A 27,302-nucleotide genomic window follows, 5' to 3' on the forward strand; every position below is an offset into this window, starting at 1 on the left:
TAAAAAATGGTGTAAGTTACATGAGTCTTCCCTGCCAGACTTTAGGAGGTTCTCCTTATTGTGTCAGAATATTCATCCTACCTGGCTTCAAGGCTGCACAGCTGCATCAGGAAAGAGCAACTTTGCCGCTGAAAAAAAGATCCCAAATAATAGCAACTGACTTTCTATTAATATTTAAATTGCTCTGAAGCCCCAGTAAGTTTTGGAAGAGGTCTTCTGCCTTCAGCTTTCATTTCCTCCCGTTTATTAGGAAACTCTTTGTTCCTGTTTCTGAAAGTGAAGGAAAGTACAATTCATTAAGCCTGCAATTGTTTAGAACTCAGAAGTGTAGATTGATTAGCAAATACTCTACAATAGTTCTTATACTGGAGAGCTCTAAATGAATGGGTTTTAAACTATTCTTACAGTTCCTAGTGCTTTTTCTACAGTCTAAACATGCTGTGTACACTATTCTTTGACTCTGCTGTGTTCCTGGAGGGGAATGAATTGGAATATTCTGAATGCCTTATGTAACGTGTTTAGAGAACTTTTTGTTTGTATCTTTGTTTGAATTTCTTGGACGGAATTAATTAATGGCAAAGTATAAAGGCCAACTTTGAAATCCTAGCTGACTTATACACTAGAGCTCAATTTGTATTCTACATCAAGGAAATGTTTGGATTTGAAAGAAGGATTCCATTATCAAAAAGATTTCTGTAGATGGCTCTGTTCTTCAGAGCACCATCTTTTCACCACAGAAGTGTGGTTTTAACACTTGGGTAATTCAAAAGGAAATAGATTTTTTGATCAGAGTATGTATTTAATTTCTTATTAAAAATAAATGCAGAACAGGAAAGAGTAGCTGATTTGGGAAAGAAAAAATGTTACAAAAATTGGGCTTGCTTTAAGCAATCTTAATTTCAGAGGGAACACAAACAGAATAAAGTCTGTAGCCAGCACTTTCATGCTCTTGTGGAAATCTGATAGGGTAACAGCTTTTCATAACCATATTTGCATTTTGATTTTGTAACTAGATTCCTTTATACAAGATCACAGCAACGTGTAAGAGGTAGTTCCTCAGTGGGTATAAATTTGTCAAGCTGCATTGAGGACAGTGGAATTAAGATAACTTGCATCAGCTTCTAGCTGATTCCTGCCACAAACCAAGAGGTTGGACAGGGACATCCTGCCTTCCGGCCCTATGGAGAAGGGCCTATTTGGTGAAATGTCACTCTGTGTTTTAGAGGCAAGCAAAGCAGCATTGGCAGTGTGTATGTAGGATATGTGCTTCATCCCTCTGTCTGCTCCACAGTGGGGTGGGCTGAGGAGAGGAGCTAGAGCTGCTGCTTGCACACCTACACTGCCCTATGTTTCAGGTTCTGCATTCAGGGCAGGCTCTCATTGCAGGCAAAGCAACTCCTGCGAGCAATAAAAGATAAGCAAAAATGCAATTTTGGTTTATGGCACATACACCAGCTCCAGCTAAAGCTACTGAAATTTCCCCAGAGTTTACTGTAAGAGTGCCGTAAACTCGATCTGTACAAGGTAGGAACCTAGAGAAGTCTGACACCCATGTTTGTGGAAGACAAGAACAGGGCCTCCGTGACAGCTGAGGCAGGGAGAGCTGCTCAACCATGAAGGCCAGGGGATTCCAAGTGAAGCTCTGATAATATAGGGGAGTTTTTTCTAGTCTACATATCTCAAAGCTTGCAAAGGACCAACTGTGCTGACTTCCTTCTGGTCTAGCTCTGGGTTCTTGGGCTTTGAAGTTTGTACAAAGAGAGAGTAATGCACTGGTAGTGCATACGTAATACCTAGCGGTAGGGTATTACACCTCCAGTGCCGATGAAAGGTCTTGTCTCTGTGCTTTCCAGGATTACCTTGCCTGGCAGAGAGAGCTTAGACAGGAAGGAGTAGGGTGTAGATAATTTTTACTGCTTTTGAATACTTGCAAGGCATAGAGAGGATTGGTTGAGATGGTCTGTTCTGGTTTTTAGAATCGTTTGTCTCCTGACGGTGGTAACTCTTTTTTACTTCTTAAGCACTGTGTATTTTCAGCCTCCTTTATTTATCTCTGAGGCACAATAGCACAGTCCTGAGAAATGCTAAACGTTGTCTGGTCTTTAGAAACAGTGGAGCATCAAAGACAATTTTGAAGCATCAAGCTCTAAGTGAGAATATTTTTTGCAATCCTACAATAATCTCTTGTCTTCTCTGATGCCAGCAAAATTCCATGCTGTCACAAGAGATAGTGGGTTGGGATATGGGCAGTAGCTGCTGCACAGAAAGGTGCCCAGTTTCCCTACCCCGTTTGACACTGGACAATTGTGGATTTCCTCCAGCGCTGTTGACTGTGCTGTGGACAAGTCTGTGTTTATGCTCAGGCAGTACAAAGTGAGCAGTGGCACTGAAGCTGCTGCTGGGTTCCTGCCAAAGGGCCCCACAAAGGCAGCTGGATCATCTCTTCAGTGTGAATATGACAGGAGATGCAGCAGGACAAGCCTGGTTACAGCCTCCTCCCCCTCTGCCCTCCTCAGTCCTGGTGCAGAGTGAGCGTATGTACCTAGCGGGAGGTCTCCAGGAGTACTGATCGCAAAGGGACCAGAGGAGGCAGGCTGTCTTCTGAGCTCAGAGCTCACCCCTGCATGGCATTGGGATGGCACCAGTAGCATCCCAGGTCCTGACTGCCCCTTCGCTTCCGGTGTCTTTGGCGTCTGGCTGTTGGCCACAGTGGGCAGGACCATTTCCCACAGGGGCCCCAACACCACTTCAACAAAATCTCTCTTCTCTGCATTTAATGAGGGGACCAACGGGAACCAGGGATTAGTAGCAGAAGGCAGCACAGAGTCCTCTGACAAGTGGGCATCTCCAGCATTTGTGAGGGAGGCTCCTTGAGCAGAGGATCCAGCCATCACTCTGTACATGAGGTACGGTGGTCCTGGGGCGGGGCGAGACTGGGGAGAGGGAAGCAAGGGAGCTGCAGCAGAGCTGAACAACCAGGAGAGAAAGGCGCTGGCAAGAGCTGAGAGGCCAAGACTTGAGGGGCTTGGAGGAATTTGACCCGCTGCCTGCAAGGAAAGTGAGATCCAGAAAGCTCAGAAATGCAGAAAGTAGGGAGAACAATGATGCAGGGAGAAACAGGAGGAGGATTATTGTAGAATTAAGGGATTGGTGCAATCCTGAATGTGAAATGCCTGAGGGATTTGGGTGGGAATGCCCATGTTGTAGAGATAAATCTGATGTCCATTTCTCTTTGAACTTTTGGTCTGCAGAAGTTAAGTAGGTTTGTCTGGATCCCATATCTCCAGAGTTTAAAAACATAAAATTGCAGTCTTCCATATTGCTGATCTTCTAAGCCGTATTGCTGGGAAAATCTTAAAAACAACTTTCAAAACCAGTTTCTCTACTGGAAATCAATAAGTTCAAAAAGTTACGGCTCTTTCTATGGAAAAAAAAGTGCATTTTATTTTATTTGGAGGTGAAGAGTGAGAAAGTACGTGATTGTGATTTGGGAAGAAAATGGAACAGATAGTGTCCTCTTCTGGATGGGATAGTTAGACTTTCCTTTTAGCATGTGATAAAGCTTAGATACGATTTGTTCTCTTGGACTTGAATGCCTTTGAATTCCAGATGCTCTAGGATAAAGCTTTTCTTGTTTGTTTGTTGCTTGTTTTCTGAGTGGAGTTGTATTTATTTAAACATGTGCAAAATGATCTATTTTACTGTGTAGGATGTCAGACCAGTTGTGTTGATGCCTACTTTGGGAAATAGGTGCTTTTACTCTGTAGCTGAATGTTTTGTTAAGTCTTATTGTTGTAAAACCCAGCGGCATGGTGGGACACTGGAAAATGAAGAAAGACAAGCATTTGGCTTTGTAAATTTCTCAACACTTTCTATGCTGCATCAAATTCCTGCATTTAACCTTTCATTTTCATAGATCTCACATTGATCAGCATGCTTGGATTTATCATAGAATCATTAAGGTTGGAAAAGACCTCTAAGATTATCTAATCCAACCATCCACCTACCACCAGTGTTGCCCACTAAACCATGTTCCTTAGTACCACATCTGTGCATTTCTTGAACTGATGTTTCTTCGAAGATTTGTTTGGTATTTAGAGGGTATGCTGGAGTCAGCTGCCCAAAGGTTTAAGCCTTCTCCTGTCTCTATCAAAGGCACAAAACATACAGAGCTGAAAATGGGATAGGATCGCTATCCTGGGAATGGCTACCAATCAGACTTCACTCACCAGGTAGTTTCTGCTGAGAAATACTAGCTGGGAGCTTGCAGAGGAGTGCTGCATCCTGGCAGTGGGCTGACCCCACACCGGACCCCACACTGGCAGAAAAAATGTCACCTGCCCCCACTATGGTTGGTCGTGGCTGCCTGCTGCTAAAAGCAGTCTGCTGATACCTCACTTTCCAGAGCTATGTAGTAGCATCTCTGTTTTCATTCAGAAGGTGCAATTTTGTGTTTTGGTCTGTGGTGTTAGGGAATGTTGTAGTTGTAGTTTGGTATTTCTCTACAGATACAAATTTCAAGCATTTAGGCTTAAAGGGTAGAGTAGAAAAAGAATCTTCCTTCTTTATGTTTATGGTAATCAACTGTGAATATAAATAGCCTACATTAATGAGGCTAACCAAGAGTAGCATATTAGGGAAGTGCAAGTCATTAACTTTTCAGTAACACAGTGTAAATGGCCCTTCTTGATACTTGGGTGGGAAACAATAAAACATAACTTCCTACATATAATACATTTTTTTTACATGATAGTAACATAAGCACTGTAATAAGTCTTCTTAGTTTGAAATAGTACTGTCATTTAGTGCTGCCTTTTTGCCCTCACTGCCTTACTTTCCCAGTTTCTTTCGTAAAAGACAGCTATGTTTCTGTGCACTTAAATATACAAACATGGGTGATGTTCTGTAGATAGATTACTATTATGTATCCTCATTTTGGATTCTGGTTTGGAGACTGTATTAGCACCATTACCAAAGAATGGAAAAACTGTATCTCTACCAGTTATGTATATTTTTCCCATGTGTTTGATAGGACACTTTGTTGCATTTGTTTTAGAATTTCTTGGTGTTTAAAAATATGCTTATGCTCTGGTAATATAGAGAATTTTTGTGAAAAAGAAGCCATCCCCTTAGTCCTGAAACAATAATTTTAATGTTCTTCCTATTCCTAATAACAACAAAAACATGCTGGAAATAATCAAAGTTCTTCTCTTGTATGGTTGGACATACACATAGCGCACAGAAACTAAATCTTGTCATAACAGATTGTCACGTGCACTTGACAGCAGCAGGCTCATGTGTTTTTCCTTAAGGCTTGAGTCTGCTGGGAAAAGGTGCAATGGTGAGCATTACACTGCTCTTCTCTGGATAATTCAGTGTGTGAATTACTTCACTATTATTTCACTGTTTCACCATGCACAAGATTACAAGAAAGCAGTTTTGTATGTACGGTATTCTAGCACTGATGGTTTCCTGCTGACATTTGCTGGAATTACACATGAAATCCTGCCGCAAATGCAGAGAATATTCAGATTCTTCCTCCAAAAGGCTAGTCAGGTCTTCACACATGATGAGAGATTTGTTGACTGCAGTGATAACAGCTACCATATTGCTCTACTCCCACATCAACGCAAATGTTGGCAAAAGCTACTGTGCCAGCTGCCCACTTACACACTCTAGTGGCACCTTTGTTACTCCTCAAATCCACAAATTGCTCTTCTGCTCAGATTAATGCTCAAACACAGATTTTTTTCAGTCTCACATATTTAGTAGATTTTTGTGAGAAAATAAAGGATGAATGTAGATACACTGTATTTTGTCATGCCAGAATGCACCTGGTATCGTTAAGCCTTTTTTAATGCCAGAAAATACCCTAGCGTGATCTGTGGGAATGTTTTGAAAGAGCCACGGATTAGTGCAGAGAATGAGGACACGAAACCTCAGTTAGAATGAGTGCTGATGTTCATTACAAGGCATGCAGTGATAGTTAGAGCTGTGGTGGCGCTTCCTGCAATCACAGAGGTCCTCCCTCTCATCCTACCCAGGGACTGGCCTTCTGCAGTGTCTGCTTGCAGACACTTTGGTTGGGTTGCATAGGAGCAGGCAACTAGAGAAGGCTCCCCACAGCACAATGCTTCCCTGTAACAAGATAAGATGACTTCTGTAACCACCATTTTTATCTAAACTGCCTACATGTGCTTTGCCCTCCTGCTCCCAGAATATGCTCCTCCAGCCTATTATATATGTACCGTCAAGCCAAGTATGGGAGCTGTGCACCCTTTCCAAATGCATAGAGGTGGATGTTGCAGTCAGTTGTGATAACTTTCCATCTCTAGAAGTATATCTTTCAAATCTAAGTCTCTGACAAGGGAACATGCAAAACATGCTGCAGGATCATATTTAAGACTTGAACTTGTGTCCATTTCTATTTTTATGTGTGTTTGCTTGATTTCAGTGGGGCTACATTTCTCATGTTGAAAAAAAATCAGCTGAATTTGTTGTGTGCCATTTCCATGGTTGTGTAATCACTTTCCTCTGTCCGTGAAGCTTCATTTTAATTATCAGAAGGCGTTTTATACTCTGTAGATTCTTGACAAGCAAGAGGTGTGTACAGATCGTACTGTGGTTGTTGCTGATCATTGAAACACAAGGAAAAATCCTGCAGCTCTGGTGTGCATTCTTTAAGAACTTGATGGCTGCCTCCATATTCAGAAACAGAACACTGAAAGAATATCTAAATAAGTTAATGACATGCCAACATCTCTCTAAAATGCAAATGGTACTTTTCTTGTCTGATGTTTGTGTGCTAAATCAAGAGGGAGTTCTTCTGGAGCATCCTTGTTTGAGTGCTCTCAAAGCTTCTGGTTTTATAATCCATCACTGTTCGGTATTTTATTATCCTCAGCAGAGTGCTTACTTTTGAGATGAAATATGAGAGGGCCATAGTTAATCCTTTTAGCAGTTCTAGTTCTGTCCTTGAAGCTGTGTGAAACTATTTACTCTTAAGTAAAAACCTTGAGGGTCTGTACATTGCAATGGTATTTGCTAGTATTCCCTTCTGACCTAGTCTGTGTTTTGGTGTGATGTTGTTTTCTGGGACATTTGAATAGTTTAGAAGCAAAGTCTTGAAAACAGGCATCCACATGCACGTCTCTTAAAGCAGGGCTCTTCTTCTGCCTAGACAGACTTTCTGATATCCTCTACTGAGGGGTAGCTGCACATAAAGTGTTCCTCTGGATCACTACCTAATTGCTTGTTTACAGTTTCAGGGCATGTTACCTTTAAATTACTTAGAGTCATAACAGATAAAAAGTAATTATTCTAATTAACATTGAAATACAGTGTTGTCAAGTTACAAGTGTCATTTCAGAACATCTTCCTGTGAAAATCCTTCTATGCTGTTCTGTTGAGGATGATTGGCCCAAGTCCTTCTGTTGCATTGACATCAGTGAACTTCCTTCTTTGATAATCTTGGTCTTACAGGACTTTTTGTAAGAGATGTTTTATCCTTCCACTTTTCCTTACCATCTATTCCTTACTTGGAAAATATGTAGGTGCTATTTAATATAAATATTTCTGTATTTATGCTATGTTATCGGGTGAATAAATAAAAAAGACAACTTGGCAAAGTTGAAAAAAATGAGAGGGGGAGAATGAAAACCATGACTTCAGTGTAAAAGGAATAGCAATAACCTTGTAGAAGCAGAGAAAATGTGTCACTTCAGAATTCAAATATGTACTTATTACTGACTTTTAAAATAGTCATGTCTTCTGGGGCACGTACAGAAGAGCACTAAGAAAGCTCAGCTTTCTGGTGACTGTCAAATGACACTGCTCTGCAGCCACTGCCTCCAACACAAACAGCTCGGCTACACTTAAGTATTCTTACTGGAGGCGATCAATCACATCTGAAACAGAGCAGCCATAAATAAGGTCTCCTGCTCATGTACATTCTGTTATTTTTGCAACTAAGCTACATTGTGTCCAAAAGAAATATTCGAATAACTGAATGTTTTCCTCCTAGAAGTGAGTGGGGGGGGGGGGGGGTGTGAATTGTCAGTGTAGTGAAGAAATAATTAAAATTCAGAAGTTGGTGTCCGGATGCATTTCATCTTCTGAACCAAAGCACTGCCACCCTGTGCAACCTTTCAAAAGACATTGGAGCCTCAGGCTTAAGTACCTAAATGTCACAGCGAATGAAGAGATCCAGACAGCCTACTTGCTGTTCGCAATCGAAAAGAACGCTGCAAGTGGAAGGAGGGCAAGCACTACAGGAATGTTGTAAAAACTGCAGAGATACTTTTGGAAAATCATTAATAGAAAAGACATCTTGGAGCAGGAAGGAGCTCCTTGTATCTCCGTTTCTCAGTGTGCAGTTAACAGCAAAGCACTCCGAAATGTTTTTTTTTTAGTATGTCTGTCCCACAAAAAATGAAAGCTTAGTTTAGAAATTTCTGTCGAATATGTAGCTGCACACTGTTGGTTACCACCTCAGCAGAACACTGTCAAGTTTGTCTCAAGTTGGATAGCACAGCTGTATCTATAGCAGCAGCAAGGAGTACAGATCCAGGCACTGTGCACAGGGCAGCAGAGCAGGAGGCTGCAGTGCTGGTGTCTGAGTTACAGAAGTGGGGAGGTCGGTGGGGTTGACATCATCAGCTGCTGCGTTAACACCTCAGCCATATTTGGTAGTTCACTACTGAACATGCGAAAGTCTCTCTTTTTTTATCGACTAAATCTAGCTCTGTGATCAATATGTCAGTACTGTTTTTCCTCCATGAAATAAGAACATATAGTGCATCTTCTCCAACTTTTGGTGTTAATTTTTTTTTTCTTCCTTTCCCACTTTTTGGCCATTTTTTTTGTCATACACTTCAGAGCTATCCCGCAAGTGAAGATAGGTGCAAAAACTGTGTTTTGGATTTGTTCCATCTGTGACATTTCACTGTAACTGAAGCCAGTACCGAGTGCTTTAAACTGTTTTTCCTTGACTTTGGCCTTGATTCTACTGGCAAAGAAAAGCGCACCAACTGATGTTGATCTTAATGCAAGCAGAAAAAAAAAGACATGATTTAGATAAAATATGTGTGTTTAGGCAGGGTTTTTCAGTTGAGCAACTGATAAAAATGAGCATGATAATATATTTTAATGTTAACAAAAATGTCAGAATTGCAACTTTTTGAAAAGAAATCTTACAAACTCTTTTGCTTATAACTGATATAGCAAAGCAGAGGTGAAATTTCCTTTGTTGTTTCTGTCTTTGAGAATCTAGTCTTTACTGTTGCATTACTCGAAATTATTCACCAAATAATCTGCATAATTATTTCAGTTTCTGTGAGTCTCATCACCAGCCAAATTTGTTTATTAGAATGTATACAAAGGACATAGCTGAACTGAATTCATTGAAAAGTTTGAGCAAACACTGGTGAATGCTCTCAGAATATTCTCACCTTTCTTAAGAACTGATTCAAATTTCAAATTAAAACCAGTGAAAAACAAAGTTCTAGGAACAATTGTATTGAAGTTTGTAAATCTGTCAGCCTTTTATGTCCCATGCACAGAAATAGACAAGACAGACTACCTCCTGATTTTGACCTTTTTTTTTCCGTAGATGTTTTGCTGAGTTCTCACGTTGCTTCAAACAGCCTCCGCCCATGGGCATTTTTAATCTCTCTGGCGTGTTCAGGTCTTGGGTGTGTTGGTGTTTTGCCAGTTTATTTGAACACTGTGTTCTAAAAGCTTGCAGTATGATAAATGCTATCACAAGGAAAGATAAACAAAGCTGACAGAAGTAAGTAAGAATTTAAAGGAGAAAAAGGCAAAGCATAGATGTTGGGGGGAAATTTTTCACTGAGAGTGTGGTGAGGAGCTGGAACAAGCTTCCAGGGAGGTTGTGGATGTTCCAACCATGGAGGCACCAAGGCCAGGTTGGATGGGGCCTTGGGCAACCTGATCTAGTGCCAGACCTAGCAATGGCAACCCTGCCCAAGGCAGGGGTTTGGAACTAGATGATCTTAGGTGTCCCTTCCAACCCCATCCATTCTATGATTTTATGAATAGAGCCTCTTCCTGATTTCCATCCATTCTGCTACTTTTACTTCTTTTCCCTTCTTTTTCTCTTTTACTTCATGTTCTCCTCCCTGTGCCATTGAGATTTTAAACACTTCAAGTCCTTCCCTCTCTTTCCCTACTACAAGCGTGAGTTATGAGGAAGGAACAGCAATGAAGGAATGCAGCACTCTTCCTTAGGAGCAGCCAGCAATGTGCTTACAGCAGGAACCTCTGACACAGCACACAGGGAGGCTGAGAACAGAGAGAGTAGCATGGCACTGGTTCCTAAATCAGCCTGCAAAAAGTGTCAGACTGTCTGTTTCAGCCCACGATAGCTGGTTAGGGGAAACAACTCCCTTTTCTCCAACCTCAGTGTACCCCAGGAACAACCCATTTGCATTCTCTAGGCATCACATTTTGGAGATTTTTTTTCTGTTTTGTTTTGGCTTTACTTAGGATTAGAATTTACTTGCTCAGACACCTGCCTTTTCATGCACCAGACATGTATGTAACTAACCACCAGCTAGTGGATAGTCTCACAGGATTCTGTGGTGAGATGCAACTCTCATTTAATTTTCTTGTATCTATGTAAAAGTCAGTGAATTTTATTTCAATTGGCTCTTTTGATACTCAGAAAAGACTGTTAAGAAGGCAGTACCTGTGCTGAGGTCTAAATCCCCTGTGGGCATTCTGCTCTTTACATGTTTGCTTTCTCAGTCCTTATGTAATGAGATTACATAAGCTAAGGCTGTAATGTTCAAAACCATTTACCATATTAAAGAGCAGCTACCATCAATGGATCTTTATCAGCTGCCTGAAGCAGAAAGGATGCACATGGCTGTGCATTTGGAAACTGGTTTTTTACAATACTCATCAATGCTTGTTGCCAATCCTGGGCAGATGTCATCAAAAGTCATTACGCAGATCTGAAAATAGAATCAGACTTGACCTGGCCAGGCCCTTAAATGATCAATAACCTGTCTCTTAATGACGTGAACATTGGGCCCGTTACTTCCATGAGCCTCCTGCGGCTCAGGGACCCCACAGACTCAGAGCTAGGGCACCATGAGGACAGGTCTGCATTGTGGTGTGCGTTTCAAGTGAAGTCTCCTTGCCTCTAAGAGTCGGAGTATCTCACTGTGCTGCAATCTGTCCTCATGGAGACACATGTGACCTGCACATGTCTGCAGAGCAGAGCCCTGCTGCAGTGCTCATCATCTCCAAAACGGGAAGTTCCCTGTGCCACCAGCTGAAACTCACTTTTTGGAGGAGGAAAAGCAGCCTTGGGAGCACCTCTGTGGTGTGTGTTTCCTTGGCTGCCTCAGCCATCAGGCTGTGGCCCATGAAGGGAAGGAGCAGTGTCAGGGTGCACAGAAGCTCATGTGCCATTATCTTGCCTTCTTTCCTAAAATGTCAGAGCCCAACATGGACAACTAGCGACACGGCTTTGACAGCACTTCTGTCATTATTATGTTATGTGAAGGGGACAGCCTGCCATTGTGTAATGTTCATACATTTACTCAGATCAAGCTGCTTCTGCTTAGCTCTCATAAAAGGAGAAGGAGTGCAGAGAGCAGTTTTCTCTCACCTTCCTTCTCTGTGCCCTCACACAAGGCTTGGGAGGAACACTGCCTTTTCCTTTCCTTTGAGAATTGCTGGCAAGCACGGACTGTAACAGTCCACCTTGGCATCAGAACCAGTCAGCTGCTTCCATGCTCTTGTTCGCTTGCTGGCTTGTGGCAGAGGGCATGAGAAAGAAAGAGAAGCAATGCTATACTCCTGAAGTATAGCACTGAAGTATAACTCACAGCAAGTGTGGCATGCCTGCAGCTCCAGCCCAGTCCCTGGTATTTGTCTGCTCTCTAGTTAGAGGGGAAGACTTTGCGAGGGATTTGTGCAAAGTCCCTGGTTGTCAAGAAGAGACCACAGTCCCCCACAGTGGGAGAGGACTGGCAATCTTTTTAATATTTGCTTCTGCTCCTTTACAGTCTCTGAAAGTGTGCATGTTGAGGGGCTTGCAACATGTCCACCTTCCCAAAGTGCCCTGTAAGGACACCACAGCAATAACATTTTGTCCACAAAAATGTTGATGTGCATCAAATGTTGTTACAAGTGACATAGCAAACCATGCTGTTAAATTTGTGCAGGGAGCGATCTTTTTATTTAAAGGCAGTTGCAATAATAACGAAGATGTTTGTGACTTCAGTTTCTTTTTTTTTCTTCTTCACTTTTGAGAGCGTTCTTCCTCTCCCCTTTTTTGTTGTTCTCCCTCAAGTTGTGACACGAGATCAGGGCGGCTTAAGAGCTTAAATGACTTCTCAGTGTACCATCATTTCAAGATGAATAAAGGCGTTCATGAAGACAGCCTGAGGGAAGGGAACTGATGTACTATTTAAATGCCCTGGCTTATCATTCATAGGAAGCTCAGCAGGAGTGTGCCCAGTGCTGAAAACTTTGCCTTAGGGTTCATATGGATCAATCAGTAATAAGATTCCATGGTTGGCTGAGGGTGGGGAAGGGGAGAAAACAATTTAAAAGCAGTGAAAGATGTTCCCGACCATTGTAGCCAAACTTTTTCTCCCATAGCCTGTGGAACCACCACGAGATGGGCTGGAGAATGGGCCCTGCTCTCAGTTATCTCCCTTGCAACTGCATGCAGGATTGCAACCCCAGTTTGGGAAGAACTGGCTGAAGGAGAAGCAGCTGGCAGCTCTGCTCAGATGTTTTGAGATGAGCAATTTTCTGTTGAGGGCAGCGAGTGTTTGCCAGAATAGAGAGTTCAGACTATTGTCGTTAGAGAGGGTGGAGAAGTCCAAACTGAGAAAATAGGAATAAGACCATACATTCTCTCTAAAATTGGTTGCATGATCGATATCCATCTGAATACATTTGTATTAGAATGTGTTTTTCCCTGTATGATACAGGAAGATGAATTCATATTTTGCAGAAAACTTGCACAATATTTCCATTTAGGCAGTGCTGTCAGGCAGTCATTTTAATGAGTGCAGAAAAACCTTAAACGACTGTCATCTAATCTTACTGCTTGATCCTTTTTTTTATGTTGACACTCCTGGCACTCCCCAAGGGATCTGCATTCCGCAACCAACAGCCACACACTGGGAGTGAGAACCTTTACCCAACGTGGCTCCTGTTTAATGTTGCTGGTGGTAATGACTGCTCTCATAAGTTCTAGATGGCTGGAGTACTGTACACTGAAATAAAACCAATCTCCAGATAGCTTGTTTTTCATCATGTTAGCCATCATGTTCACCACAATTTTTCTTTTTTTTCTTTTTTTTTTTTAACATCATTCTTTGCGTGTTTTAATGAAGAAGGCAGTTCTGAGCTATCTGGTGAGAGGAGTAGGGATAGCAACCTCTGCTTTCACAGCTGGGCTTCCCAATGTGTGTGTCTCCTGCCTCAGTAATCACTCTTTATTCCTTCTAAGCATGAGGAGAAGCTCTGAAAACGTCTTGGAACACCTTCCAGTTTTTTCTCCCTGGATTATTTGCTGTCACGTTTTTGTCAGACATCCCTACTGTTGTGCTGGAAGCAGTAGAGTTTGCTTGCAATTCAGGTAGAGGCCAGTCATATGCGTTTTTGGTGGTTGTAATAGACCTGTTATTAACTCCTGAGGCCATGAAACTTAGTGATCAGGCTATAGATAGCCTAGGGGTCTGATAGCTACTAATCTCGTTAACCTTGGATTTAGCTTGATGTGTGCTTTAGTTGCTCTCCCAACTTCATAGTGGCATATTATTCAGCTTCAAGAAAGAATGAAACCACTGGGTAGACAATAAAGAATGATAGCAGAGCATTTTTGCTCAGATCTCAAACTCTGCAGATTATGGAAGATTTAGACACACTTCAGTGCCACTGGCATTGTTTCTATTGCACTATTAGGCAAATGTAAGTAGTTCTTGGTCGATGCTGAAGAATTTCAGTTTTCCACCTCTCTATTGGGTCACTCTGTGCTCTATCTACCTTTTCTGAGTAACTTCACTTGAATCAACTTTATGAATGTAAATACACAGGTAGTAGTATGTTTCTAGATTTTTGGCTACAAATGAGCATTTGGCTCTGCTCTCAGAATACATACAAGTTTCAATATTATCTTAATACCAGGGCTAATTTGGTTCTGGAGGCGTTTAGTGGTGCATAGAAACTAAGGATTTTTTTATGCTCAGTTTTTGTATGACTTCAGCTGTATCACTTTAGATGTGTGTATAATTAGGCTGGTGCAACTTATAAATAAATTTGATGTAGCTACAGCTATAAAACATATATATTTTAAAGGGTAGTGGATATTAAAAAAAGAATTAAGGAAATATACTGTAGCAGTGTAGCTACTGCCACAGCAAAATGGTGGAACTGATCTAGGTGACTAGCACTTAAACTCCAAACCTCCATATAGCACCATCTCATACAATTACTTTTATTGATCTGCTATTGTAAAACTTTCCTGTCAGTGATATGCAAATTCATATCTCCACAGCATGACAAGGAATATGTTATAAGACTGATAAAATCCATGGAGACCGCTTTATTGTCTAGCAGCTGCTACTGTAACTAGTCACAATAAAGACAAGACACCAGTAAATTTAATTTCACTAAAAAGAAAATCTTCAATGTTGAAAGCAATTGTCTTTATTTTTGTTGTTCTCTACCTTATTTCTCCTCCCCACTTCGAAATGAGCAGGTGGACCTCATGTGTTCAAACCTTCAAAGTACTGTCAGTGGCTAAACTGAATTTATGTGGAGATGCATTAATCAGAAGATGGCATTAAGACAGATGAGATTAGATGAGGTTTGACTAAAAATGGAGAAAAATAAGAAAAAAGTAAGATGAAAAAGATGAAAAATACTGATACCAAAAGGGTAAAACAGAGAAGTAACTGTAGTAAATTAGGTAAGAAAAGCTCATGCAAGATAACAGGTTAGCAATTAGTGTAAGAAAAAGAAAATTAGAACAAATCTACAGATGACAAGCTTCAGAAGTGAGTTCAGCAGGTTACAGATAAGCAGTGTTCAGACAAATCAGAAATCACATCCACGCTCCATCACGCAGGGCCACAGTCAGACCTCTGTCATCAGGCACCAGCTGTGCCTGGACAAATGACTGCTTGCCCTGCTTTGCAGCCAGCACTGTGCCTGCAAGCGTGTGATGTATGTTAAGCCCCCTGAACTTTGGACAAGGAGGTGAGAGGCTTTTAGGAAGGCTAACGTTAGCATAGGAGAGACAGCTTTAGCCACATTTGTTTGCTGTTCTCATTTCTTATTACAGAGTATCTTGGAGATTATCAGAGGCAGCTGTTACAAACATATAAGAATAATCTAGGGGGCATTCACAAAGGCTTTAGCCTCAGGATGCTTTTCTCTCTCATCTTCCTGTAAAATCTAGAGAAAGCACTTCTGTGGGGCAACTGAGTGCACCTATAGTGAGTTCTAGAGGAAATACACTGTCCGGGAGTTTACCACTCCCCACTGGCTGTGGAAAGATCCTAAGGGAAATAAACTCCTTTGGCTAACAGCGGCCTTTGCAACTGCCCTGCTTTGCAGCCTGGTGTAAGAACCGGGAGCAGGGAATCATTCACTAAACAATTTTGGAACAAGTCTGTAAAGACTGTTATGATAAAAATAAATAGCATCCTGTAGGGCTGTCATATATTCAGAACACAAGTAACAGTGATAAGACATTGCTCAGAGCAGAACATGGTTTAATTCAAATACTGGTGAATGTTAAAACAGTGCTATAAAGTTATGATTGCTTTATTGTCTGCATTCTCTCCCTATTTTATCTGCCTGGATATGGCTGCTGAAGCAGGCATACCCTCCTGTATGAGCAAAAAACTTGTAAAACACCACTCTTAATTGCTGTTTCTAACGCATTTCTTTGTGAAATTCTAATTGTGGATGCTGTACTTAATAATCAGAGATCTGAAAGAGAGTGTAAGAGCCAGTAGTAAGTGACTATGAGTCAAGTGAGTGAAATATAAGACTAGTCTCACTACATATCTAGGCACTGAGCCAAGGAGAGGGGACGTCTGGGTGTTCCTCTTCTCATTCATTTAGCATAATTTTCCTTCTGTTTCCTTAGCAGTTAATTAGCTTTTGTTCACGGCAGCAGCGGGGGATAAGACAATGATGTCTTTCCTGTCTTGCCACATCACCTCAGCCATAGTAGATCTTGATGGTACAAAAACTGGCAGGCACCAGGATTATTCTGGAATGACCATCTTCTGTGCCTATACTAAAAACTTAAAGCTCTGTAGGTGGAGGAAAACTAGATCAGTAGATGACATTAAAGAACCACTCACTTAGACTTTATTCCTTTTATGTGTTACCTCCTTCATGCCTGTCTTGAAAGAGTTTCTATGTCATCCAGTGAAGAGGTGGATGGAGGAAAATCTAATGCACAGAACCATTCAAAATCATCATAGCCCTTTTGGAAAGGGGAAGGGCTGTGGGAAAGACTCTAGAAGATGCTGTAATGGAAAGCCAGCAGAAATGTATCTTGTTCCAATGAAAATGGGAAATACTAAAGAAAGGAATTGGTCACTGTGGGCTACTTAAACAAGTAAAAGTAAAATATTAACTACACTGGAAACAGAAAACTGGAGGGCCACCAAAATAGGCCTTTACATTCCAAGTTAGTGCACATGAGAAAAATGGGAACAGGCAGAGGATACACTGAAATGGTTGCCAAGAGGTTAAGGATAATATGAGGAGACTGTTTTAAGTCCTGAAGGCACAGTACAGCAAAATGACTTAACCAAGAAAATACTGATGGTAATTAATTTGTAATGGGGAGATAAATTTTGGGACCAGTTCTTATTCCCATTAAAACTAATTGGACTTTTGCCATGAAGTTTATTGGGAAGGTGATTAAACTTTGAATAATGACTTGGTTAAGAAATCATTGATGAAATTGTGAGCTGCTAGGAAAAAGTAACTAAGAAATACATAATGAAATATCATCACTTGAACAAATATAGCTGCTGTGTCCCTTTGGGTATTTATAGAAGTGATGGAACAGCTAGTTGTTAAAATATCACAGGGAATTGAGGAGGTATCAGGAGACTAATAAGTGTCAGCATGTCGCAAGTCTTTAAAAATTGAATTAAGAGTAACTGTGAAAAAACATTGTTTTAAGAGCATGCTTCCAGTGCTACAGTAAGCTAAGCCATAATAAGAAAGTTCCTCCCTGCATTTATTTTATTTTTTTTAGGATGATGAGAGTTAGTAGAGTACAGATAGGCATCAAAACTTTATGAAGACATTTGATGCTCTATTGCAGAATTTCGTAAGGGAAATACCGATTCAAGTCAATTTGGGCTAAAATTCATTTAAAGGTATCAAAGGCTGGCCACAGAACCAGAGACAGAAGTTAAATCTGAATAGAGGTCAGCATTTTCAAGGATATGCACTCAGTAGTATCCTTTAAAGGTCAAGTTATAGTTCAACATTTAGAGGATAAATCTCTAATTAAATGTGAAAATGATACCAAAGTAAGGAGAATGATTAGCAGCAAAGATGAGAGAGGGAATATAAAAAGTTCTAGCTGTTCCCCAGAGGTACTACAGATCTAATAAAGTGAGGCTAAACTTAAAGAAAAGCAAATAAATAAATGATAATGCCAAACATTAACAGTACTTCGGGCCCATTAGGCAATAAATAAATAAATGTTATGAAGCCACAAACACATTTCAGTCATCTGTGACATAATTTTCTAAATGCTTGTTTGGGTTTATAAAGCAGATGAGAAAACTGAAATTCAGAAAGCACCATACATAGCATTAATAAAATGATATTTTGCTTGGTGTTTTCCATTAATCTGAGAGGAATGTTTTCTTTTAACTGTTTACGTTGCTCAGAGTAGGTTGGGAATTGCACATCCAGATGGTACAGTTGAAAAGTGCCATACTTTGAAGAGTTTATTATGAATGGGGATGAGGTGGGGAATGGGGTATAAAGGGCTATGTACCAGGGCACTTCCTTGACTGTGCTGGGTCAGACCAAAGATCTACCAAGTCCAGTTTGCTGTCTTCTGCAATGATTGTAAATGGATGTTGAGAGAAGATGAAGAGCAGGATAAGCATGCATATATACTCCTCAGTAACACTTCCCCAGTCTCTAATTGTTTTCAGCTTTGGGACCTTGAATCACTTGTGCGTTTAGTAACTCTAAAGGATTTCTTTTCAGCCTCTCCTTGAACTGAGATAAACTTCTAGCATTGACAGTCTCCTTTGGCAAAGAGCTCTACAGGTCTGACAAGTGCTACATGAAGTACCACCTCTTTCTGTTTGTTTTGGAGCTGGTTACTTCTAAGTGCACTTGACACTGTCTGATATGTGTACTGGGAGACCAGGAAAACAGTCAAACTTTGGTTTCCCTGTTTGTGCTACTTTTGCAATCCCCTCTCACTTACCTGCAGAGTTGCCTCTTTGTCTCATGGATGGGCTTTTTGCCTGAGTAGCAGACTAGCTTTCCCCATTTAGATGCTATTCCGTCCTGTGCTATACAAAAAACTAGGTTCCTGAGTGGGTCCCATGGCACTAGAAGTCACAAGATTACTGCAGAATTTTGTCTTTAATGTTCTGTAGTATGCTTTATAGCCTTGCAAGAATAGCCTGAATGCATGAACTGAATGCAGTTGCTGCAGTGATGCCTTCCTAAGAGAGAAGGAGAGACATTTGGAGCTGTATGAGCTATTGTATTTATCTCACTAGAGTGTTCCCAGAAATTATGAGGGCTTCCCAGCATCTCAAGCACCATCGGGGAAGAAAGCAGCAGACCCTTTTGAAGAGGGTTGCAGCCTGCCGTCAGGGTGCCTGGCTGCAGTGCTCACCCTGCAGAGATGGGGGAGAGGGAGGAAGGCTCACTCAGGAGCATTCTGCTGCTCTGCCTTGGATTTTCCCAGAGAAAAAAGGGTGCCTGTTGCCGTCACTCTCCCTGTCTGAGCATTTGAGGAGGCCCTTGCTATGCTCTCTGAGAAAAAGCAAAGAAATTCCCAGTAAGATACTGTGCCAAATTGTCATACATCAATGTCTTTCTCAGTGTAGAAAAGGAAGCTGTGTCACACTGCACATTAACTCTGCACAGTTGCAGCTTTCACTAGAGGGTCTTAAATCTTTTTTTTTTTTTGTCTTCCTGTCATTACTGTGAGGATTTTCTTCAGTCCTATGGTGTTTCAAGAATATGTTGTGCACAATCCTTTGCAAGCATGTGTCTTTTTACACTGAAATACTGCAATGTCCTCTAAAGACAAAGAATGGTTGTGAAACCATGGAGTATTTTTTTTCCAAGAAACTTCAGGAATTAATTGCTAAGTTTAGTCAATGTTCCTTTTAGGACTGACCCAAAATGCTGTATATTATTTTTGACCCTTCCATATTTCTGTCCTTTAATGTTTTGCTTTTCTCATAAGTGACATATTAATAGAAAAAAAAGCAGCCTTTTTTTCTCCCTTGTTTTCCTTTTTTGAAAGCCATGTCTGTAGCCTTTCTGCCTTCTGTTTCTACAGCCCATTGAGCAGTGACATAAGTCTTCTTTATTCCCAAGTGGGAAGGAATAGCTGGAACTCTTGCTGAAGTCTGAGAAAAGAGGTTTCTTTTGCAACTCACAAATAAAAACCTGCTAGTGTGAACTGCAAAAGTGTTTTCAAATAAGAACAATGCAGTTGCCTTACTGCTCCATGCTGCTATGGAGTGGCTTTCCCAAAATGGGGTGCTAAAGAACAGCGGCGGGACCAAACTTGTAGTAGGTGCTGGCTTCTAGGAAAGAAGCTGCACACTTCTGCAGGGGATGGCCCTGTCCGTCTGCTGTACCTGGCAGCCCTGCAGTGAGACCTTTGTGCCGAGTCTGTTGCACCTGGCCAGGCACAAGGTGCATGCCACGGCTCATGTTCCTGGTAGGTGTAACGTGTTAGAAAATGCTGCTGCTTTCTGCTTGCACAAGTTTGCTGTAACTGGCAGATACGCTCCTGTTGAGCTACAGAAACTGGTAATACCCTATTTATCTAGTGCTGAATGTGCTAAAGGTTGCTGCTGTGGTGAATCGTAACCATTTGCAGTTCTAGACACATGACACTGTTGTCTCTAATATTCTGCTGCCATTGGCAGCCCTCCCATTACATAATGTTGACCCATATTTGTGGTATGTGACATATTTTGCTAAACACTATTCTGAGATGGATTATCCCTGACAAACTTTTTGATTATAGCTGAGGCTCTGTCATCCTTGAGCACAAATGTAACCCGTCCCTCAGATAGCACTATTGCTCCTTCAGGAGACAGCCAGAGTACAGCTCTTCCAGGTAAGAGGACCACAAGTATAGCACTGTGTGCTTTGAGACTGAAATATCTATGGTATCACTGAGTGATTCCAGTACAGTAAATGGATTAAAGTCTGTGAGCAATTTGAGCTTTAAGAAGTGTTTCTGCATAGCCCAGGTGATCAGAATAGCTGTTGGCTGGAGGAAGCATGTCAGAGGAGTGACTCTGCAAAACGCTGTCACAGGCAGGTCTGGCTCGTTTCATGCTTTAGAAGGGCAGAGCTGTGGAATAGGTTTCTCTGCGGCACCATTCCACAGAAGCCTGCCACTGTTTGTAGACTAACTGGTCTTTTCTTCAGAAAAAGTGTGATGGTCTGGGGAGATGAATAGATTCAGCTCAGCCAGGGGTTATTGCCAAGGGGCAGCTGAGAAATGAGAGGCCTTGGAGGAACAGGAACACCCTCAAGGCTGTCTGCTTCCAAAGATCTATGCAAAATCCTTCAGTTCTTAAAAATTCAACCTCAGTAGCACAAAATAAAAAGCAGGGGAGAGAAGAATGTACAAAACAGAGGCAGAGAGTTTTTTAAAAAAGTGAATTCTCTCAATATTCAGCAACAATGTCTGTTTCAAATGGACTTGATGCAATGTTTTGGCAAATGAGTAATGCGGCTGTGTGAGCTGCTGCAACATCTGACATTGTTGTGGAAAGGAGTGAACGTGGAACGTGGTGCTGAGAGACTAAACACACCTTCAGTCTTCAAACAGAAATTACCCAGCCTTATGGAGGAATGACGGTGTGCTAAGAATGTTCGCAGTATCGAGTAGGAAGGCTTTGCTCCTGTGTGGGGAATGAACGCTTGTCAGAGCCAGAATTAAACCTGATGAATGCAGACTCACCCACTTCCATTTCTTCCCTCTCAAATTCTGCGTTTGTCCTCATTCTGTCTGTGTGTTCATTCATAGGTTCCTCTTCCTCCCCACCTCCCCATTGACTCACACTCCTTCCCTGTCTGTTACTGCTTTCCTTTCATTTTCCTTCAGGTTTCCTTCCTATTCACTCCATTTTTCCCCTGCCTGACACTTCTGTACACATTTTCATCTGAGGCGAACAAACAGGAGAGAGACAACGGGGGGGAACAAATGGGAGGTGAGTGAGGCAGGGAGGGAGCAAAGTGGGGGCGGCACAAAAAGGGCGCTCAGTGTCACACTTCTCCCCATGCTGCACCACGGACCTCTGATGGTGCTGGGTAAGTCGGGGCTCCTCCATTCCGCTCCTTTCTCCCAGACAGCAGCTCGTGGCAGTGGCTTTGTGCACAGTAATGCCAGAGCTCATTTCCTCAGATTAGTGTCCTTAGAATCCTTTATCAAGAACAGGATGATCCCATAGTCGGGTGGAAATCCACCGCAGTGACCAGCATTGGGCCATGCGCAGAGCTTGCTGTCATTTTGGAGCAGAGAGGACGCTGGGTGTCTCGTGGCACCGCAAAGCACGTGCAGACCAGGAGTACCTGGTTCGCAGCAGGGACTTACGGACATTACACTGCACGCTGCCAGTGGGTACAGTTTGTCAGTGGCCATGTGGAGCTGCATGAAACTTTGTGAAACAGCGGTGACGGGGAGTGTTCAGAGTGCTGCAAGGCAGGATACAGGCTTACACTGCCTTCTCTGGGCACAGGCTATCGAGCTGTGCTCCATCCCAGAGCTGGCCACTGGGGAAAGCACGATGTGCTGCCATGGGCCTGGGCCTTCATTTCCACTGAGGCCTGTGGCGAGGGAGCGGGGCTGTCACACGCGTGTGGTGGGCAGTGCTGTAGCAGTTTGGGGTTCTTCTACTGTTGCTCTCCAATTAAATTTTCTCCTTTCCAGCACAGTTATTGTTCCTCAAGCTGTTAGCTGAGATGGAATTGCTTCTCCCGGATAGAACTGAAATGTGTGTCTTGTAAAAGGCTGGGTGGGGGTGGTGTGGGGATGGTCAGCGGGGATGGTGTTGATAGGGATAGCACTGGTAGGAGTGGTGCTGGTGGGGATGGTGTTGGCGTTGGTATTGGTGCACTCTGGGTAATTTCTGCACCGAGTGCAAGAGGAACGTGTGCAGGGCAGGCGGCCAGAAATGACTAATTCTTGCACCCTGTCCTGACATGTCTATCCTTCTTGGTTTAGCAATGGCCAACATTTCTTTCTCTCGGTCCTTGCATAACTGAAGGCTCAAAGCGAGTGCACGCAGTGTTGCAGTTCTGGGCCGTGCTGGGTGCCATGCAAACCCTGAGCGCTCCGCTGCGGGAAGCCAGCGACCGCGGGCAGTTGTCCCCGCGGGCTGGTGCCGCCCTGCTCACGGGTACCCCCGGGACAGAACCTCAGGCGGCAGCGGGGCGGCGGAGGCGCTGCGGGGCCCCGCTGAGGGGCGCCTGGGGCACGCGTGGCCGCGGCCGTTAGTAACAGTCCCCGCCGCGGGGCCGTGAGGGGCGGGCGGGGCCGCGGCGCAGCTCTGCCGCCGTTACGTAAGGGCGGTGGGGGAGGGGAGCGGGCCGCGCTGCCTCGTCGTGCCTCGGCGGCGGCGGCCCCTTTAAACGCAGCGCCCGGGGTGCGAGGAGCGCGCCTCTCTGCTGCCCCCTCCCCAGCCCGCCGCGGCGACAAATCCGCTGCCGCCCGCCTCCGCCGAGCCCAGCCAGCCGGGCGGCGCCGGGAAGCGCGGCCGCGGCTCTGCACCGCCCGAGCGCCAGCCCCAGCCCCACAGCAGGGAGCGGCGAGGGGCGCGATGGAGGCTCCGCGCCTGGCGCATGCCGTGGGCAGCCCCACGAGCCCCTGTGAGGAGGTGATCAAGAACCTGAGCCTGGAAGCGATCCAGCTCTGCGAAAGGGACGGTGAGTGCGGCTCGGCGCGGTAATCCCCGGGCGCGCGCTGCGGCTGCCCCGGCGGATCTAGCGCGCGCTAATCCCCTCGGCGCGAAGCCCTTTGTTAGCCCGGCTGCCGGGAGCTGTTCCCGCGCCCACCCCGCCCGCCGCCCTCCCGCGCCGAGAACAAAAGGCGGACGGAAGGCTGCGCCTTGCGGGGGGGAACGGAGGGCGCGCCGCCGCGCCCCGAGCCCCCCCCCGGTGCGGCAGCGCGGCTGCCCCGGGCAGGGAGCTGCGGCGCGGCACGGCCCCGTGCCTCCCCGCCGGGGCCGGCCGCGGGGCTGGAGCGCGCAGCCCGCACCTGGAGGCGGAGCGGCGGCCGCGGCGCGGTTCTGTCAGCCGCGAGCTCCGAGCCGCTTTGTGCCGTAGGGCAGTGCCCGAGCCGGTCACGCGCGGGCGAAACTTGTTGCCGGCGCTGCTCGGCGCGGAGCGGGGCTGGTGGCGGGCGGCGGGTTCAGCACCGCGGACAGCACCGCGGCGGCGGGAGCCCGTTGGGGGCGGGCGTGGAGCGGGCCGCTGAGTGCGGGGCCGAGCCCGCTGCCCTCGCCCACAGCGCCGACGAAGGGCGATAGCAGCGAACGTGGGAGCTTACGGCAACGCTGATCGCGTGTCGTTCGCGCACAAGTATGAGCGACCTACCGGACTAAACTGAATGGAGGCACTGATGTTCAGAACAATGAAAAATTATTCCGTAGGAGGGCGGAGTATCGTTTCTGTTCGTGTACCGGGCTGTTCTCATCTTCTTATTCGTGTATGTAGTGATCAAAAATAACTTCTCGTTTCTTAATGTGGTCTGCTTTGACCGTGGAATGGGTTACCTGGTAAATATCCTGGGGGATGGAAATACCGTGTCAGTGAATGCGGTGATTGAATTGAGGAAACAATTTCCTTGCTGTGAATACATCTTTGGAACGTAACTGTTGTAGGTAATGTTTATGGAAATGGTCCAGCTTTCTCAATTACTTTTTTTTTTTTTTTTTTTTACAAATTGTGTTGAAATTCTTCACTTCTTTCAGCAATTAATTTATTAAGCTCTCCTTTCCTCTCGAAATATCAAAGAAATTGCTATGGAATTGAAAACTCTTTTTCATAATTATTTTTATGGTGGCTTTGGAAATTACTGGATTCTTTCAGTGTTTGATCTAAGGTAGCGTATGCACCTCCATCCATTCATGCCTAGTATGCTACATAGAGAAACTGAACAGCATATATGGTGTGGTAGAGGCTAGACTGTTGTTTTGCTAAAGCGCTTTTTCAAGTTAGCTTCTTTTTATTGATCCTGGAAAAAAATGGAAATAGATATGTTATGCGCTCCTTAATATTTGTCCGCCCCAGGTAACTGTGGTGAAGCACTCCACGTTAATCATTGCAGACACTATTTAATTTGACAGACTATAGTTAAACACTGCTTGATTTCTATGAAGCAGTATTATACAGACCAGCAAATGGAAACAATGTAGTATTTTTAATTCTCATCTGAGTTGTCTTCACTATAAAGCAATGTTATTCCTGTAGTTCTGACTTCAGAAACTGATCTTCATCAAGTAAGCTACTATCACACAGGGTTATTGCTTCCTACAATATAGGGTTGAATTTCTGAACGAGGAACCTGTATTGGGCATACAAAATATGCCACTCAGTGCCTTATTTGGCACAAGACTGCATTTGAACATACTTCAGTATTTCCTACGGGCGGCACTTATGTATCAAAAAGGTTGCTTAAATGAGATCATAAAAACAAGCAAGCAAAGATTTGGGCATTATCTAGAAAGATTAAGCATGGAAATGCATATGCAACCCATTTAGATCCCTAATTGTGCACGTGGGTTTAGTTAGTGCATTTATATCATAATTTATTTTAGGGTATCCTAGTTGTGAAAGATTTAGCTCTCAAGGTAGCGTGTTGGTATCACTGAGATCAAAGTTTTGCAATTAACATTAATGTATTACCTGAAGTGAATTAAAAATAAGCTAGATTTTAACCTTCGGAAAATGCCCTTTATCCCCTTAGCAACAACTGTGAAAGCAACCAGAGAAATGATAGCCTTACAAATTCAACCATGATAAATTGTACAGCGCATTTAATTTGGAATTACAGGCAGTGTTTCAACAAACATAAGCAATAATGGAATACTTACTCAGATACCAAAATATTTTGTCTTGTATTTTTAAGATGAGGGAATTAATATTGAAACATGTTGTGCTCAGAAAATGGGGTTATACCTCCTGTGGTGGAAAATGCAGGAGACAGAAGTCCAGGATTTGGAGCAAGCAAGTAATGATATCATGATTCATATCTTTATAGTATTTTTTTTCTGGTTGTTTCAGCTTTCTTACAAGCATCATCACCTCTCATAATGAATCAGAACATTTAGAAAACTTAAAATTTTCAAACAAAATAAAACAAACATATGCCTTTTGGAAATCTTTAAATAAAAACATCTGGTAAGATTTGGCTTAAAGTGAATGCAACATTACAAAGCCAATTATCAGCTCTTACTTTCAGCATGCTTTGTGATCTGTGAATATATCTAGCATTTCCTATTTTCAATGAGTCTGCAAGCACAGCTTTGTATGTGTCTATTGCACAGTCTAATGTTTAGTTCCTTATAGCTCTATTGAGCTCATCTTGTGTGTTGCTTCCCTTTGCCATATTTGGATTTTGTAGCCATATTTTTGTGAACTTAGGCCAAGAAAGAATGTTTGAGCTGTGTTAAAAATTCTGGTGACCATTTCATAAATTTTTTATTACCCATACCTAGGTATTAAGCCTTTAGGAAGTACATGAGTTTTGTGTCATGAACAGGCCAGTTCTATGAAAATATATGTAACAATGTAAAATTATAAACCTTTTAAAAAACAGTCCTTTTCAGCTACTTGGTAGAACAGTCTTAGATTTTAACATCTGAATTTCCTGAAGCTCCACGTTACGGTTGTGCAGGGCTCCCCCTACAGATACTGCTCTTCAGCTGCTGGCATCCTGCTCGAGGGAGAGCAGTGGCACTGTTATCTTCTCTTACAGTTGGCAGAGGTGGCTAGAAAGAGGAAGGCACCTATCGATGTGCAGAAAGAAGAACAGAGCAACAAATCTTCAACGGGTGTGTTTGAACTTGGGAGGCTTGGACTGGGGAGAAGAGCCAGAAGGCACATAGCCTTGGAGCTAGTAGAGACAGGCTGTGGCTGGTCAAGGGTGGAAGAACAGGAAAAACTTAAAAGGTGGAGATGTTTGTGAGGATTAGATTGAATGAGAAAACAGAATGGGAAGAATGACTTTGAATGAAGAATGGGAAAAGAAGATGAAGGAAGGCAATCCAAATTCAGATGGGATGCACAGAGGAATAAAGTTGGGGAAAAAGATGAGGGGACGTTCACCTAGATTAGATGGGTTTGATAAAGGAGAATGGAATTAGAAACGGGAGCCTGTGAAAAGTAAGCTTGGATACCTATCTGCAAAGAAACAAAGCATGTGAATATGTACAGGAGAAGTATGAACAGCAGAAGTTAGGCGTAAATAAATGTAACTGGGTCTTGCTCATTGGAGAGGCTAGGATTGAAATGGCAGCCTTAGGAATTAAGAACAGGACTCCTGAATTGTGACTGGGGAGGAGAAGAAGGGACAGGGTGCAAACAAACTCAGAAGATGGTACAGAAGTAGCTGTCTTTTGGTATGATAGACAAAGGTCAATATGCATTAGCACATGCAATCTTCAAAAGCCAGACATGATCCCAGGATACTTCGTCATTATTGTTCATTTGCCAGCAAAGATATCTACAGTCTACTGGCAAAGCGTGACACCCCTTTTCTGCATTTGTTTGTTTGAAGAATGACAGTCTGGTATGGCTGATGGTCAGCCCTTTAGCTAAGATGGAAGCTATGCAGGTAGATAGCTGCTGTGCACCTAAATGTTCCGATTTATTACTATATGAGGATTAAGATGAAGCTATGGGTAGAATTCTACGTGCTTTTTCCTTTTTTTTTCTTTTTCCTTTTTTTTTTCTTTTTCCTTTTTTTTCTTTTTCCTTTTTTTTCTTTTTCCTTTTTTTCTTTTTCCTTTTTTTCTTTTTCCTTTTTTTCTTTTTCCTTTTTT

The 27,302-nt window shown here is 43.1% G+C and overlaps 1 protein-coding gene across 8 annotated transcripts in view; it reads left to right on the forward strand.

The window, feature by feature from the left end:
• PHYHIPL (phytanoyl-CoA 2-hydroxylase interacting protein like) overlaps nucleotides 1-27,302 on the forward strand; it is a 120,722-nt gene that overhangs the window by 65,396 nt on the left and 28,024 nt on the right. Inside the window, exon 1 of one of the 8 annotated variants that reach the window (XM_021398580.1) lies at nucleotides 2,816-2,906. The exons of 4 other annotated variants lie outside the window; for them this stretch is intronic. Coding sequence is in view for 2 of the 4 variants with exons in the window: in XM_021398575.1 (XP_021254250.1) it covers nucleotides 23,079-23,184 (106 nt within the window). In the remaining 2 variants the exon portion in view is untranslated. Of the gene's footprint in view, nucleotides 1-2,815; nucleotides 2,907-20,924; nucleotides 21,471-22,850; nucleotides 23,185-23,745; nucleotides 23,966-27,302 lie in introns of those variants that run through there. 3 more of the 8 variants (XM_021398576.1, XM_021398575.1, XM_021398578.1) reach the window with 3 other exon arrangements.

This window comes from Numida meleagris, chromosome 5 (genome assembly GCF_002078875.1).
Source record: "Numida meleagris isolate 19003 breed g44 Domestic line chromosome 5, NumMel1.0, whole genome shotgun sequence".
Taxonomy (NCBI): domain Eukaryota; kingdom Metazoa; phylum Chordata; class Aves; order Galliformes; family Numididae; genus Numida; species Numida meleagris.